Source organism: Crinia signifera, chromosome 7 (assembly GCF_055691185.1).
Source record: "Crinia signifera chromosome 7, ASM5569118v1, whole genome shotgun sequence".
Lineage (NCBI taxonomy): Eukaryota > Metazoa > Chordata > Amphibia > Anura > Myobatrachidae > Crinia > Crinia signifera.
In genome coordinates, this window is record NC_139223.1 from 146853739 (window position 1) to 146870905 (window position 17167).

Below are 17167 nucleotides of genomic sequence, written 5' to 3' on the forward strand. Positions count from 1 at the left end.
GGTTTGTCCTGCCCCAGGAAAACCCACCACTCAAGGAGTTAAGGGTCCACTTAAGGGAGTCGGTTTATTGTGCTGTATTCAGTGTCGTCGAGTGTGTGTGTGTGTGTGTGTGTGTGTGGGGGGGGGTTTAGCGTGTCGTTTTTGCCCAGGCCTAGGTCAGATGATGGGTCCCGGGTCTCGCGACCCCCTTCCCCCCTGCAGAGACTGGGCAGTGGGAGTAGAGAGCAGAGGCCCCCACAGCAGCACAGCCTCTCTCCCATGCTCAGCATATGCTGCTCAGTGCCGTGTGCTGAGAGGGGAGAGAAGCAGCTGCAGCAGCATTTTTTTTATAGGGGCGTGGCCATGACCTCTCCCATGAAAACAACAGAAATAGCATGGACCCTTCTGACAGCACTCTTAAGGGGTCGTCTGAATAAACCCCTTCATATATTCGTATGTCTGTGCATGTACACACACATCTGCACAGTGCCTAGGCAGCCATCAGTGCCGCCACGGTCGCCACAACAGCCAGACAGGCAACAATAAAAGCAGAGACAGTACAGTTATCACACAGGCATCATATACCTGCTGAGCTGCACAACACCAAGGCAGCCATCAGCAGCACCACTGGTCGTTGCAGCAGCCAAGTAGGTAAAAATATAAGCAGAGACAGTACAGTTATCACACAGGGAACACATACCCGCCGAGCTCCATAGTGCCTAGGCAGCCATCAGTGGCACCACTGGTCATTGCAACAGTCAGGTAGGTAGCAGTTAAGCAGAGACAGTACAGTTTTAGGTTGGGTACTTGTGTATTTTGGCGGCGCCCATCGCATCGCATACCATAAGGCATATATTGTTATATTGATATTGTACAATGTCATACAATGTTAAAATTGTATGACATTGTATATGGCATACAATGCCATACAATGCGATGCGATGCGATTAAACATTGTATATGCACCCACGCCACCCCCCCACTATAAACGTGAACCCGAAGCGTGGCAAGCGCAGCGAGCCTGCGAGGGGCGGCGGTACGCGTCCTCCGACCTTTTCATACCCCCACTACCCTCGTCATAGAAAGTGTGGCGAGCGCAGCGAGCCCGAAGTGTGGTGAGCGCAGCGAGCCCCGCGAGGGGACGCGGATACCTCTAAAGCCCGTGAAGGGACGCGGATACCTGTGAAGGTAACCGCGTCCCCTCGCGGGGCTCGCTGCGCTCGCCTCGCTGTGCTCGCCACACTTTCTATTCTCAACTCCACGCCAACGTGGATAGTGGGGGTATGAAAAGGTCGGAGGACGCGTACCGCCGCCCCTCACAGGCTCGCTACGCTCGCCACGCTTCGGGTTCACGTTTATAGTGGGGGGGTGGCGTGGGGGTGCATTTAACATTGTAAGCACCCATTTGGGTGCTTAAAAGCACCCTTTAGGGTGCTTATCCAATGTTTCATCGCATAGGGGCAAAAATCGCGTCGCATCGCATGCCATCGGGTGCAAGGCATGCGATGCGATAAAAACATTGCGCGATGCACATCGGGGGCGCCGCCAAAATACACAAGTACCTTAGGTTGCTATGCAGTGTATGAGAGAGGGGAGACATGAGGTACATATAGCTGAGTGGCACAGTTCCTAGGCAGCCATATTGCGGCTAGCAGTAGAAGGGCTTCAACAGGCCATCTCCCCTACAGCACTCCACAGGAGTCAGCCAGCATGGATGGATGGATCCTGAGGCTGTTTTGCTGTGGGGCTTGGAGGGGGTGAAGCGTGTCAGGAGGGAGAGGAGAGCCAGCATTTGTGGAGTGGAGGGGGAGTCAGTGAGGCCGAGTGGGAGGGTTGGAGAGTCAGTGAGGCCTATGATTTGGGCCCGCAATTGGTCAAGGCCATACCTCCTCCTTGGGGCTTCTCAGGTGGGTTCACTCTGGAGCTGGGGGCAGATGGGCTCCTCCAACACCTTCATTCCAATAGTATATATATATATATTATACACACACAGTATATTAGGCAACGTGCTGTGATATGATTTCATTATTAAGATAATGCAGTTTTTGATGAGTGTATGTGTGTGTGCGCGCTACAGCGCGTGGAAACCCCCTCACGAGGATCCTGCATTTGCCCCTGACCCGATTTGATGTATAGAATACTTAAATGACAATGCTTTTTTCTTTACTCCGTGTGTTTCATTTTGTATTCTATACCTTTTATCTTACTAGGATTACCATACTCTATGAAATTGGCTGGACTGCCATTGGGACTATTGCTTTTGGTGGGAGTTGCGTATGTTACAGGTTGGTAGTGTTTTGTGTAACCCCTTAGCTCTGTGTTGCTGGTATAATGTACATGAGTAGACTGTCTGGCTGGTACATTCCTCTACACTGAGTATTACGGGTCTGGGCAATCAGTGCTTTAAGGGGTGCCTGATCATGCAAAATATGCAGAAAAGTGTTGTATTATTGTATGGACACAGGTGATGTTGTGCAGTGCAAATACCCTATGGTTGACATTTTGGTAAGAGCCTGAAGTCATTTTAAAATAAAGTTGATTTAAAAAAAAACATCATTAGGAGGAATGACAGCTGGAGCTGAGCAGGGAAGAGAGCTGATGGGATATCACTGGTCAGGAATAAGCACATAATAACCAACTTGCAATTTCTGTGGGCTACTTTGGGGGGTGGGCAGAGCTGTCAACTCACTAAGAGCCACCCCATTGCCACAAAATGGCATAAATAGCAGGTATGCAGACAGGAGATAGAGCTAAACAATGTGAATTGGCCTGCCCATTTTATACTGTGCTGCAAGTACCAGGTATAATCTCCTCATCCTACTCGCTCCACTAGGAAGCAGTTAGGATGTGGGAGATCTGGCCACCGTGTGTGCGCGAGACAGTCTAAAAAAATTGGGATCAGGCAACTAGGGATAAGGGGCTGAGTGGTTGGGACTTGTAGCACCAGATAGGAAGTGAAGCTAAGTCCTACCGACTTGTTTGCTGTTACCTACTGTACATTATGAAAATGGTTCTCTACATACGTTTTTTTTTTGTTAACATTTTTCCCCTTAATAAAGGATGGAGGGGCCCCAAATGCATTGCTTTGCCCAGGTCCCACAATGCTGTTAATATGGCCCTGCCTGAATATTCATTAAAAAATTATGCAAAGCAGTTTTATTGGTACTTGTTTCCTAGCACGGCGCCCATCGTGTGCCATCGCATACCTTAAGTTAAGGTATGCGATGGGACCCGACTGACCCGATTTCGGGCTTTTTTTCACCTTTCCCGACAATTGTAAAATTGGGTCCATTGCACGCCATTATAATGGCATGCGATGCGTCTGACGCGACCGACCCGATTTTACATTGTATGCATTGTACTCAATGTTAAATTCCTATGTAAAATCGGGTCCATTGTATGCCATTATAATGGCATACAATGCGACCAATGCGATGGACCCGATTTTACATAGGGAACAATGTTAAATGGCCCACCATACCTGATTTTTTATTTGTATGTGAAATGCCCCCCCATTGTTAACGCCAACCCAAAGCGTGGCGAGTGCAGCGAGCCTGCGAGGGGCGGTGTTACACGTCCTATGACCTTTTCATACCCCCACTATCCACGTTGGCGTGGAGTTGACTTTATATAGTGTGGCGAGCGCAGCGAGCCACCGAGCCCGAAGCGTGGCGAGCACAGCGAGCCCTGCAAGGGGACGCGTAATACCTGTGAAGTCATGCGCGTCCTCTCGCGGGGCTCGCTGCGCTCACCACGCTTCGGGCTCGGTGGTTTGCCACACTATATAAAATCAGCTCCACGCCGACGTGGATAGTGAGGGTATGAAAAGGTCGGAGGACGCGTACCACCGCCCCTCGCCATGCTTCATGTTGACGTTCATCGTGGGGTGGCGTTAACAATGGGGGGGCATTTGACCCATCAGGGTGGGTATACAATGAAAATTGGGGTCTGAGGGGCATTTAACATTGGGTCCAATGTAAAATCGGGTCTCAGGGACCATTTTACATTGGTTCCAATGTAAAAATCGGGTCGGACGCGTAGATCGCATCGCATGCGATTTGGTTGCATGCGATGCGATCGACCCAATTTTTTCCTACCAGATGGATACAATTAAAATTGTTGGCACCGTGCTAGGAAACAAGTACCGTTTTATTTATGATAATTATAATAATCACGGTGTTTAACCTATAGTCACATACCATAGTAGCTTTCCCTTTGACTGAGTTGCCTAAACTTTTTACTTTAGGGTCTGGATCAATGGTGACAATTTAGGGCCAGGATCGGCAATGTTATAGTGTGGATCAATGTTGCCAACAATTAGGTCTACACGAAATGGTCAACATGCTTTAGGTCGGCAGGTACAAAAGTTTGACAGATGAAAGGGTAACCCAGGTGGTAGACACATTTTTGGGGCCAAAACTTGTATGTTTCATGTATAATCCACATGTGTACGCACGTCACACTCAACCATTTATGTGTCAACCATTGTCACGACCTTGTGAACATGCCGACCTTTTGTATCAGTCAACCTATTCATTGTCGGTCAATACATTGTCAATCTATCATCCCGATGCCGTTATTTAAAGAGCTAGGCCACCTTAACGTTGTCATGCAAGTAATGCTATTATACCTTATACTGCACTTTCAGAATGGCAACCCCAACATCGCATACCTCCCAACTGTCCCTATTTTCAAAGGACAGTCATGATTTTTTGTGACTGTCCAATGTCTCACCCAGGGCCGCCAGTGCCTTGCAGTTGGGGGGGGGGGTGGCAGTTGGAAGTGTCTCCCTGTCTCACCAGGGTGAATAGACGCTATGCGCACTGCGCATACTTACCTACACTCCTGGAATGGCCATGAGGCTTCCGAAAATCAGGTCCCCCTCCTGGCCCCCATTGGTGCATTTTCGTCCATCATGACATCAAGCCCTGCCCCCACCTCTTGAAATGCTGCTCACAGTCTCCTCTTCAGGCTTCTCCCGAAGAGAAGACCACATAAGTCGGCAAGTGTGGCACTGCGTCTATTCACAGGAGGCAGAGGGACAGGGGGCATGGCAAGAAACTCTCAGAACACTGGCCATGCCCACACAGTGACGAAACAGGGGTGTGTCCTCGCAATTGTGGACATTCCCATGAAGCCATGGCCCCATTTCCTGAGGCGACACCCCTGATTGGGGCCGCAAGGGAGGCTCGACTACAAATACAACAATGTTTGGAGGTATGACTTCGGCTGTACTCCCAAATGAGGTTTTATCTTTTTAAATGATAAAAAATAAAAACAATTATGCAAATACTCTTCACTGTGCCGCACTTTAGAGGGACCATAGAAGAGTATTACAGAGCATGGTATTTAGCATGTTCTGGTTCCGTCATTCTAAAGTATAATGCTATTTTTTCTTCTTTATATATTAAGGATACACAGACATTATATACTGCTTATCTCAGAGCTGTGTTTTGCTCCAGGGAAAACTCGCACTATGATACACCAAAAAACATTTCTCCTAGAAATTATCCTGCCGTAAACGAGTTAGCTGAACATATCTCAGCTTTCTTTCCATTTGTAAGCCCTCGGGCTAGAAACTGCGGAGACAAGGGTACTGGCATAAAAAAATTGTTACAGTGTTGAAAAGGTTTTAATTAATGACTGTTCAGTCTCAAGCAAAAGGCAAATAATGAGAATAGCTGAAATGTAGAGAGTGGTTTGGTAGGATAAGCATGCAGAGAGAGAGTACGATTTGGGTGAGTTATTTTGTTTCTGTGCAGAGTAAATACTGGCTGCTTTATTTTTACACGGGTTGCATTTTTGCTCATATATTTTATTATAAATATATTTACAGTACCTAGCAGTGTAAGGGCCAGATTCTCTAAGCTTCAAAAGTGATAAAATGGAGAGTGATAAACAGCCAGCCAATCAGCTCCTGTCTGACATTTTTCAAACACAGTCTGTGGCCAGTATTCAATGGCCGGGGGTCGTGGGCGGCAGCGAATCCTGTGTTGGATTCGCTGCGCTTTCGCCGTGATTCTCCCTGCTTGGAGATTCCCCGGCATCCGCCCGTCCACTGTATTCAATGCGTCAGGGGCTCTCCGCCCCTGACAGCGAAAATTACTCCCCATGGCGAATTGCTGTCTCCTGCTTCTGTGGCTACACTACCACTGCAGGGGATGGAGCGGAGTCACGGCTGGGGATCACACTAATGCCGCCGGGAGCCTGAGCACGGGTCCAGCAGCAGCATCAGTAGCAGACCTCAGACTCCAGCTCTGACATCTGCTATCATCGCGCTGGGGCTGCCGGAGGTCTGCTACTGCTGCTGGAGCCGTCTCTCCCTACTGATAGCTGCTGAGGCAGAGGCAGGTCAGTGTCCCGCCTGTTGCCCTTCTGGATCGGGGAGCAGAGCGGGCGCCGTGTCGGGGGCGCTGAGCGGCATCTTCCTCCAGGCACCCCCCCTTTCCCCTCCACAGAGCTCCGCACTTTAAAGAACAGGCTGCCGGAGAACTATTGCAGGGGGTGGTATTGTACCCCAGCTCCACTGCATGGGCTCCCGATACCTGTGCGCACAGGACCAGGCAGACTCCAGTCATCCATCCGCGGTGTCAGTGCAGGTCCCCGGCTGCCCATGTGTCTATATTATTATTTTATCTCATTCCGCCCGGCTGCCTGGCTGTCTGTGTCCTGGCTCTCTCCCCTCCTGCTCTCGCTGCTGCTGCTGGGGCTGTACGAGGCAGGGGAAGGAGAGAGGCAGGGGAGGGAGAGCGGCGGCTGTTTCACGCTGGCAGGACAGAGGGGAGGATATCGGTGGATACAACATTACAGCAGCAGGACTTCCAGATGTCCCTGGTCTCTCATCTCAGGAGGCTCAGTATGGACCCGAGCTGACAGGGAACAAGGAATGGATGAATGGATGCGGGGTGTCTGTGGTACCTGGGAGAGTTAGCGGGCTATTTCTCTACAGCTGTGGTAGAACTAAAAGTAGCAGCATGCCTTTACCAGTGGGACGTCTGCTGGGGCTGCAGGAGCTAGGCTTTCTGCCTGCATTACACGGCCCCCTCACTGCAGTGTCAGGAGTGCATATGTTGCCTTCCATTGTCAGCTGATGGCACCCGCATCCCTACCCGAACTACCCCCCCCCCCCCCGCCAGCACTGCTCAGCTGGCTGTCAGTTTGGTGAGGGGGGGGGGGACAAAATAAAATAAAGAGGTGCTTGTAATGTGGAAAAAAAGCAAGACCCTTCAAATAAAATGAAAACTTTTTTTTTTTTACATTAAAAAAAGAAAAGATAACATTTATTTTACAAGTACACATAACAATTCTCCATAAAAAGATGACGAATGCAAAATGGAGAATCCGAGGAAAATCACTGGTGAAAGCAGTTCTCCATTTCAGCATTGAATACACTCCCGGCGAATTCCACTAAAAACACCATTGAAAACCACTGGCGAATCGCGGAGAATCACAAACAGAGAATCGCCAGACATTCGCTCTTCATTTGCAGAGAATTGTGTTCATTGAATAGGGCGAATTGTTTTTCCAGTGAGAAAATTCCCTGTAAACCCGGGGAATTGACTGATTCCCCAGAAAATATGGAGAATCAGAGGCATTGAATACTGGCCTGTGAGATGGCAGGTAGGAGCTGATTGGCTGGCTGTTTATAACTCTCCATTTTATCACTTTTGAAGCTTAGAGAATCTGGCCCTAAGTTAGGTACTTTTTCGGATACACTCTCTTTGTGTAGAGCTCTCTATATATAATTGTGTTCCACTACCTGTTTTGTAGATTACTCTATGATATTGCTGATTAAGGCAGGAGCAATGTCTGGCACCAGCACTTATCAGTCTCTTGTCAGCAGAACATTTGGATTTCCTGGATATCTGACCGTATCAGCGCTACAGTTTTTATATCCTTTTGCAGGTATGATTATTTTAAGTGATATCATATGAAATGAGAAATTATGTTCACACTGTACAATGAGCAATTATCTCTAAAGCAGACTTAAAGGATGTTTGCACTTTTAATCAAGTGGCTTTCATTAAATATATTATGCCCAAGTAAATATTTGCTGACTACCGGCAGTTCAATGAACATACCATGGAGAGGCATGGAAGCAGGTGTTTCAGAGTTCCTCTGAGAGGTGTATAGGGGATTTCTCTTCAGAGCCAATTGACCTGTGGTACTGACTGCGGGAGGAAACTTGAGCACCCAGAGGAAACTCGAGCAAGCACTGGGAGATTATACAAACTCAGTTAATGTAGCCATACACTGCTCAGACTTCTCGGAGCAGTGTACAACCATCCGAACTCCTGTAAGCCATCCAACACCTACCTGGGTGGCAGGATTGCATGTGATACATCACATGTGGTCTTTTTCCATGCAATATATCACATGTGACCTTGTTCCCCGCTGCTGGGAAGGGGCCAAATGCAGCACATATGATCTCTGGATCCGATCCGATGTGCATGGAGCTACACATCAGATTGGATAAGGTGTCGAAACCCATCCAATTTGGCCAGTTTCCATCTTGTCCGTAGGCCCGATCTGTCTGTTTGGACCTGTGAATGGGGAACTTTAGGGTCATTGCATACTTGCCTACTTTTGAAAACTGGTTTCAGGGAGATTATAGTTGGTAGTAGAAATTTGCAAAGTGCTGCCATTGAGGGGGCGTCTAATGCTCCTTCCAAGGGGTGTGTCTAGTTCCATATATGTGAATAATCTGGACCCACAATGGGGGTTATATTGACCAGAAGAATTATTTTATTTGCAATCAAAAAAACATAATAAAAAAACATACATATAAAAGTGCATAGCAGATATGTGCAAATATGCAAATGCAGCAAAAGAAACAATGCAGTATTTAAAGTGCATGTACAATGGATTTGACGGGGTTGGTCTGAATCTTTTATCTCACCATTTCAAGGTGGTGCGGTGGGCTTGGTGCTAAAGATGGTAAGTCCCGGGTAGCAGGATGAATGCACCACCGCACAGGCTTGAATGGGAATCAAGGTGTGATTCCCTTTTAAGCCTGGTGCGGTAAATACTGCATTGCTTCTTTTGCTGCATTTGCATATTTGCACATATCTGCTATGCACTTTTATATGTATGTTTTTTTTATTATGTTTTTTTGATTGTAAATAAAATAATTCTTCTGGTCAATATAACCCCCATTGTGGGTCCAGATTATTCACATATCCACTGTTGTGTTGCATGCGCCTATCCTGTTGACCTATTTCCCCCAAACCAGTCTATTTAAAGAGTGGGTGTCTAACTCTTTTTTTGGCAACAGAGGGCTGCAGGTAACTTCACAGTATAAATAGTGCGCACGGATACCTCCTAATTTTTTCCAAACCTAGTTCTATATATGGAGAGATTAAGAAAAGATATTGTGAACATGGCACCTAGAAGCATGGGTGTGTACTGCTACATCTGAAAGGAATCTTTTACAATGACATATACAAACGTAGATGATCCCCAACAGGGCCGGTGCTAGGGTGTTCGGCGCCTCCCTGCAAACTCTAAATTTGCGCCTTCCCATACCTTATAAAAGATTACACGCTAGACGTACATGCCACAATAAAAGGAGCTGTGTTCTCACAAGGAATGTGTTCTAAAATTACACCACACAGTAGCACAATGTTATTTGCATGTAGTGCCACTGATTTACATTCTACCACACATCAGTTTCCCTTATTCCCGTTACAAAATACCGTAGAGTCCATTATTCATGTTACTTCAGGCATTTGTACCGTTTATACACATTATGCCACACAGTAGTGCCCTTTATATAAAATTCTAATAGTAGTAGTGCCTTTTACACATAATGCCCATGGTAATACTTCTGAAGCACCCATACACGTTGCGTTTCCGGGTGGTGCGATGTGTGCTTTGAGGTGCACGCTCCCGCGGCACCTCATAACACAGTACAACAAGTATGTGACACCTAATGCTCATAGTAGTGCTGCCTACACAAAGGGGGTGATTATCTAACTATCGTAGGGGTCCGAACTCATCCCCATTCCAATGGTTGGGGGTCTGCGTATGGGCATATTTGCGCATGTGCAGACCCTGGCACCGAACGGATTCAGCAAGTTACACACTGGCTAGGCCATTTATTGCTGAGAGGGAAGGGGTGGACAGGGGTGGAAACGGCTCAGGACCATAGGAATACATGACTTCAGCACCCATCCACCCTTTTAGCCGGACACCGGAGGAAATAAGTCAGTTCAGTAATACTGTTTACACATAATGCCCACAATAATACCGCTTACACATAATGCCCAGAGTAATAAAGTACACATAATGCCCACAATAATACCGCTTACACATAATGCCCAGAGTAATAAAGTACACATAATGCCCACAATAATACCGCTTACACATAATGCCCAGAGTCATAAAGTACACATAATGCCCACAGTAATACTGCTTACACATAATGCCCACAGTAATAAAGTACACATAATGCCCACAATAATACCGCTTACACATAATGCCCAGAGTAATAAAGTACACATAATGCCCACAATAATACCGCTTACACATAATGCCCAGAGTAATAAAGTACACATAATGCCCACAGTAATACTGCTTACACATAACGCCCACAGTAATAAAGTACACATAATGCCCACAATATTGCTTACACATAATGCCCAGAGTAATAAAGTACACATAATGCCCACAGTAATACTGCTTACACATAATGCCCACAGTAATAAAGTACACATAATGCCCACAATAATACCGCTTACACATAATGCCCACAGTAATAAAGTACACATAATGCCCACAATAAAACCGCTTACACATAATGCCCACAGTAATAAAGTACACATAATGCCCACAATAATACTGCTTACACATAATGCCCAGAGTAATAAAGTACACATAATGCCCACAATAAAACCGCTTACACATAATGCCCAGAGTAATAAAGTACACATAATGCCCACAATAATACTGCTTACACATAATGCCCACAGTAATAAAGTACACATAATGCCCACAATAATACCGCTTACACATAATGCCCACAGTAATAAAGTACACATAATGCCCACAATAATACCGCTTACACATAATGCCCAGAGTAATAAAGTACACATAATGCCCACAGTAATACTGCTTACACATAATGCCCACAGTAATATTGCTTACACATAATGCCCACAGTAATAAAGTACACATAATGCCCACAATACTGCTTACACATAATGCCCAGAGTAATAAAGTACACATAATGCCCACAATAAAACCGCTTACACATAATGCCCAGAGTAATAAAGTACACATAATGCCCACAATAATACTGCTTACACATAATGCCCACAGTAATAAAGTACACATAATGCCCACAATAATACCGCTTACACATAATGCCCACAGTAATAAAGTACACATAATGCCCACAATAATACCGCTTACACATAATGCCCAGAGTAATAAAGTACACATAATGCCCACAGTAATACTGCTTACACATAATGCCCACAGTAATATTGCTTACACATAATGCCCACAGTAATAAAGTACACATAATGCCCACAGTACAGTTTCTTACACATAATGCCCACAGTAATACTGCTTACACATAATGCCCACAGTAATATTGCTTACACATAATGCCCACAGTAATAAAGTACACATAATGCCCACAGTACAGTTTCTTACACATAATGCCTAGACTAGAGGAATGCACATAATGCCCACAATAATGCTGCTTACATATAATGACACTTACACATAATGCCCAGAGTTAGTGCCCCATACCACCCCGACAAATACATGCCCCCGCCCACTGCCATAACCCTTCGCAACCATGCAAGGGGATGTGTTATGAAAACACATCCCTTCACATATCCCGCAGCAGGAGAAATCAATGGAGACTGACATATTTGCGTCACACTCCGTCATGGCTGCATTTACATATGAACGCCCAGCGTTTGCATGGGGATGCCCAGGAAACGTTGTGCATTCCCATGGCCCACTGCCCCTGTGCGAGAATCACGCTGACTGTGCAGGTGGGGTACAGTACAGTACTGTACTGTATTAACACAGTGGTGTCAGTGGCACTCACAGAATTAAGCATATGAATAAACACTCAGACAATTCTCTATCTCACCTAATTCTAATTATTTCTGTGAGTGGCACTGCCAAGTCTGTGTTAATGCGGATGGTGCCCCTCTCCTCATGTAGGTGGAAGGCCACAGTGAACATTATAGTGGACCACCGTTCTGGCCCTGGATAATTGCCCCCTTTATTTACAATAACACACATCTTTGTTAGCCTGTCAGAGAACAGACAGTGCCTCCCAGCATGGCCTCCTGACCCTGACTGTGTCCAGGGCGGCTCCCAAAACCACCTCCAGCTCTTCCCCTTGCACACATGTATGGGCACAGCGACGGGGTCATGAACTCCCCTGGCCGGCTTCACAGAGGGAAGGCAATCGCAAGGTCCTTCTGGCACTGTGACCCGGAGAGGAGTCAGGCGGCGTCACTCAGCAGCGCGGGCGGCGAGAGGAGTCAGGCGGAGGCAGTGGCACACGCAGGATTTTAAAAGGGTGGCTTCCAAATAGTACCCCACCCCATAGGCAGACATGTCAGACATATTCAGAATCTGCCTGTGGGGGGTTTGAGCTGGAGGGGGATCTGAGTTGTTACAGGCATTTCACATATTTACAGAATCCCCTCCAGCACAGCCTACAGTAGTACTGGCACATGCAGTTTAATGTATTCCACACTGCACCTCACATAGTCTACAGACTCTGCCCTGCCCCTAATGCAGACACTGTAGCTGTCACAAACACAGCCCCTCCCCCCCCCCCCCCCCGAATCACACTAATGTAGGGTACACACCAGGACGACCACCGTCGTTCACGACCGATAGACGACCATGGAACGATTTCCCTTGGACTTCCCGGGAGCTCCCAGGCAGTCCCCAGCAAACGATTAGCAAAAATTGTGGGTTTTTTTGCGGAACGATCTAGATCCGATCCCGATGTGCCCGCGATGGTCGTTAAGACGGTCGGATCGCTGGTTTTTGTTTTTTTTGCAAGAACACATGCGACCGTCGTCAGATGGGCCTTTGAAATTGTAATGAAGGGGCTGGACTAGCAGAGGGGGAGGACTAGCAGAGGGGGATAGGAATAGCAGCAGCCATTTTAAACCAGTGTATTTCTGCTTTGTTACTAGTGAGGCTTGGTTTATACCTGCTGGACATAGCTATTTACACATTACTTTGTTTTGCCTGCCATTACAAAGTGTCTTTTAACCCTGCAATATGGAGAATGCAGTGATGGGTAGTCACCAGCAACAGTACCTGCTCTATTATGCAGTTTTGAAGCTCAGGCGTCAGAGAGCCCAGCGCAGGAGAGAAAGATCATGCTGGACAAAGCAGTGGCTACTTCAGCGTCAGACTCGTTCGCACATGCCACTGCTCAGGGACATCAGGGAGAATAACCCAGACGATTTTCGTAACTTCTTGAGGATGGATGATGCCACATTCCAGGAATTGCTGCGTCTGGTGACTCCCCACATCGAGAAGCAGGATACCAAGTATCGCATGGCTATCCCTGCTGAGGAACGGCTGGTGGTGACCCTGAGGTTTCTGGCGACAGGACGGTCTCTTGCTGACCTAAAGTTTGGATCCCTCATCTCCCCGCAAGCTTTGGGCCTCATCATCCCGGAGACCTGCAAAGCCATTGTGAAGGTGCTGCAGTACCAGTATTGCAAGGTAAAGATGAAATATACACTGTACACTTTATTGTGCAAACAAAATATTTTTATTTATAATTTAGGCCTAGGACAGAAACAGGTTTTTTAGGCCTTTCATGGTTAAAACATGTAAAATAGTAAATAGATTGTGTCAACACAAATATATTATAATACCATATATAAAAGATATTGTACAAAAACACACACTATATATAAAGATTTAAGTATGTATGACCCAGTTTAAACTTTCCCAATAAGTACGGGCTACTGTGTGGCAGAGGATGTCTGCCGCAGATAAGTAAAGGCTGCGGCCCACATGGCGCATGGCGCAGATGCAATGATCCCGGCCCCATTGATGTGCGCCATACGCCATGTGAGCAGTGGCCATCACATACCTGCAGCTGAGACCATGTCTGCCGCACAGTACCCCATACTATTGGCAAAGAAAAAAGGGCAATAAATGGAGTTTGCTATCCAGATTGAGGAGAATCCTGTTCTCCCTCTGGTAATGCAGGTACAGGTAGCAGCATATAAATAAACAAAAAAAACACACTCTGGTAACTTCTGGAACATGCCCTTACAACAGTAGGGATAAGGTACTGTGCGGCAGAGGATGTCTGCTGCAGATATGTAAAGGCTGCGGCCCACATGGCGCATGGCGCAGATGCAATGGTCCCGGCCCCATTGATGTGCGCCATACGCCATGTGAGCAGTGGCCATCACATACCTGCAGCTGAGACCATGTCTGCCGCACAGTACCCCATACTATTGGCAAAGAAAAAAGGGCAATAAATGGAGTTTGCTATCCAGATTGAGGAGAATCCTGTTCTCCCTCTGGTAATGCAGGTACAGGTAGCAGCATATAAATAAACAAAAATACACACTGTGGCCCTTGTGTGGCAGAGGATGTCTGCTGCAGATATGTAAAGGCTGCGGCCCACATGGCGCATGGCGCAGATGCAATGGTCCCGGCCCCATTGATGTGCGCCATACGCCATGTGAGCAGTGGCCATCACATACCTGCAGCTGAGACCATGTCGATGGTAAATGATAAAGTAGCCTATTTTTTAAGACAGATCCTCAAAAACAGGACACTCTGGATCTTCTATCAGTAAAGAACTGTAGAATTGACGGTACTGGGGGGGTTGAGAAGGCTGTGTAGGTGTTGACTGGGTATGTGTTGGAATTGTGCTCGACTGGCCTGCTACGGTGGCAGGCGGAGTAGGCACTGGTGATTCTAATGACAGTGGTGTGTCTGGTGCACTACCAATGCCAACTATTTTAGTGCCACTGTTGAGATACCCTAAACTGCCATTATACACCAACTCCATGCATAACTTTTCAAAAGTAAGTTGCTGGTTAGGAGCCATGTTGCGAACACACTCTGCCACATAAGTGAAGTAGTTGTCATGTTTGTCCGGGTTTCTTTGCAGGACTTGATGTGCCCGCATCATAAATTCTTCATGTGCCGCTGCTTCTCCTTTTTTTCCTTTGCCACGCATTTTTTTGGCACGGGGGAGTGGTGGAGTGGGTTCCAGGGTGGGTGGCGGAGTGCGTGCCGGAGTAGGAACTTCGTTCGATGTGCATGCATTCTCAGATAGGACAGATAGGTCTGGGGTTGCAGGTGGGTAGTCACCAAGCTGTAAAAAAATTGAACATGTTTACTAATCAATTTTATTTACTTCTAATTTCAGTTCCCTACCAGCGTGAATGAATGGAAAGTCATCGCAGAGGAGTTTGAACAGCGATGGAACTTCCCAAATTGCGGTGGAGCCATTGATGGCAAACATGTCCGCATAGCCCAGCCTATCAATAGTGGTTCCTACTATTTTAATTACAAGGGCTATTTTAGCATTGTACTAATGGCTGTTGTTAATGCGAACTATGAGTTTATCTTCCTGGATGTAGGAAGGAATGGCCGTGCATCGGATGGTGGCACTTTCAAGGACACAAAGTTCTACGAAAGGCTCATAGCGAACACCCTTCACTTGCCGTCTGTCCAGGAAACTAAACAGGGGCTTAACTTTGTTTTTGTGGCTGACGAGGCTTTTGGCCTGCACGAGCATGTCATGAAGCCATATGCGCAAAGGGGGTTGAACCATGACAAAAGGATCTTTAACTACAGGCTATCCAGGGCACGGCGTGTTGTGGAAAATGCTTTTGGCATCCTGGCAAGCCGGTTTCGCATTTTCCACACTGCCATTAACCTGAGGGTGGACAAAATTGACTGGGTTGTCACGGCGTGCTGTGTCCTGCACAATTTGCTCCGCAGAAAAGCCACACAGCAAAGGGCTACAGGCACAGCACTCCAAGAAGACCAAGAACTGCCAGAGGAGGTAGTGCAGATATCCTCCTTGCAAACCCCAACACAACACTACACAGGGAGTGCACGAGCCAAACAGGTGAGGGAACAGTACATGGCCTACTTTAATGGGGAGGGCGCTGTGGATTGGCAGGAGGAATCAATTAGATAGCCAAAAAAATAGACTCACCGATGCAGACTGCGAATTCTCCTCCTCCTCCTGCGCCGTGACTTCTTGGTTTTCATGTTCTACCATAAGGACTACTCCTGTCCTCATCGACTCCTGGCTGAGGGTGAATGTCAACCGGTCATAGTACCAGAGCGATGTTTGATACATCTCGTCGACTCCAGCACCAGACTTCTTTGCAGCCTCCACCTTCTTGTGTTCCTTTAAGAACACCGTGCGCAGATTCTGGATGCGTTTCCTCACCCATTCAACATTGGCCTCTGGGTGAAATGGAAGACTGTAGCGTGCCAAGTCCTCCAAGGCTTGGTTTCTTTTCATTTTGTTTGAATACTCCTTGGATTTTGTTCGCCACAGGCATTCGTGTGAACGATATTTTTCAATAAACCCTTCAAGAAACTCTTGTTCCTTTGCGTTGGACATTGGGACTGTAAAAAGATAAAACCATTTTAGTTGTTATAGTTATACCCATGTTTTGTTTCATATTTAAATTTTTATAGTTATAGTTACCAGTTTACCTAGTTCTTATGTTTTAAGTATTTAAAATGTTAATAAACTTTTATGAAAACCACTATACATTTTATTGTGCAGATTGCTATTCACACACACAGGTGAATGGGGCCTAGCAGAGAGGAGTGCATGGAATACTGCAATGGTGGACAATGGTTTATGTATATATATCTATATATACACAAACACACACACACACACACACACAGGTGAATGGGGCCTAGCAGAGAGGAGTGCATGGAATACTGCAATGGTGGACAATGGTTTATGTATATATATCTATATATACACAAACACACACACACACAGGTGAATGGGGCCTAGCAGAGAGGAGTGCATGGAATACTGCAATGGTGGACAATGGTTTATGTATATATATCTATATATACACAAACACACACACACACAGGTGAATGGGGCCTAGCAGAGAGGAGTGCTTGGAATACTGCAATGGTGGACATTGGTTATATGTATACACACACACATGGGGCC

At 46.6% G+C, this 17167-nt stretch overlaps 1 protein-coding gene across 1 annotated transcript in view; it reads left to right on the top strand.

Annotated features, from left to right (window-relative positions):
* Window positions 1–17167, top strand: part of SLC38A11 (solute carrier family 38 member 11) — a 95136-nt gene that overhangs the window by 37183 nt on the left and 40786 nt on the right. The window contains exons 4-5 of the mRNA XM_083152069.1: window positions 2190–2264; window positions 7750–7884. Of these exons, the coding sequence (XP_083008195.1) occupies window positions 2190–2264; window positions 7750–7884 (210 nt within the window). The remainder of the gene's footprint in view (window positions 1–2189; window positions 2265–7749; window positions 7885–17167) is intronic.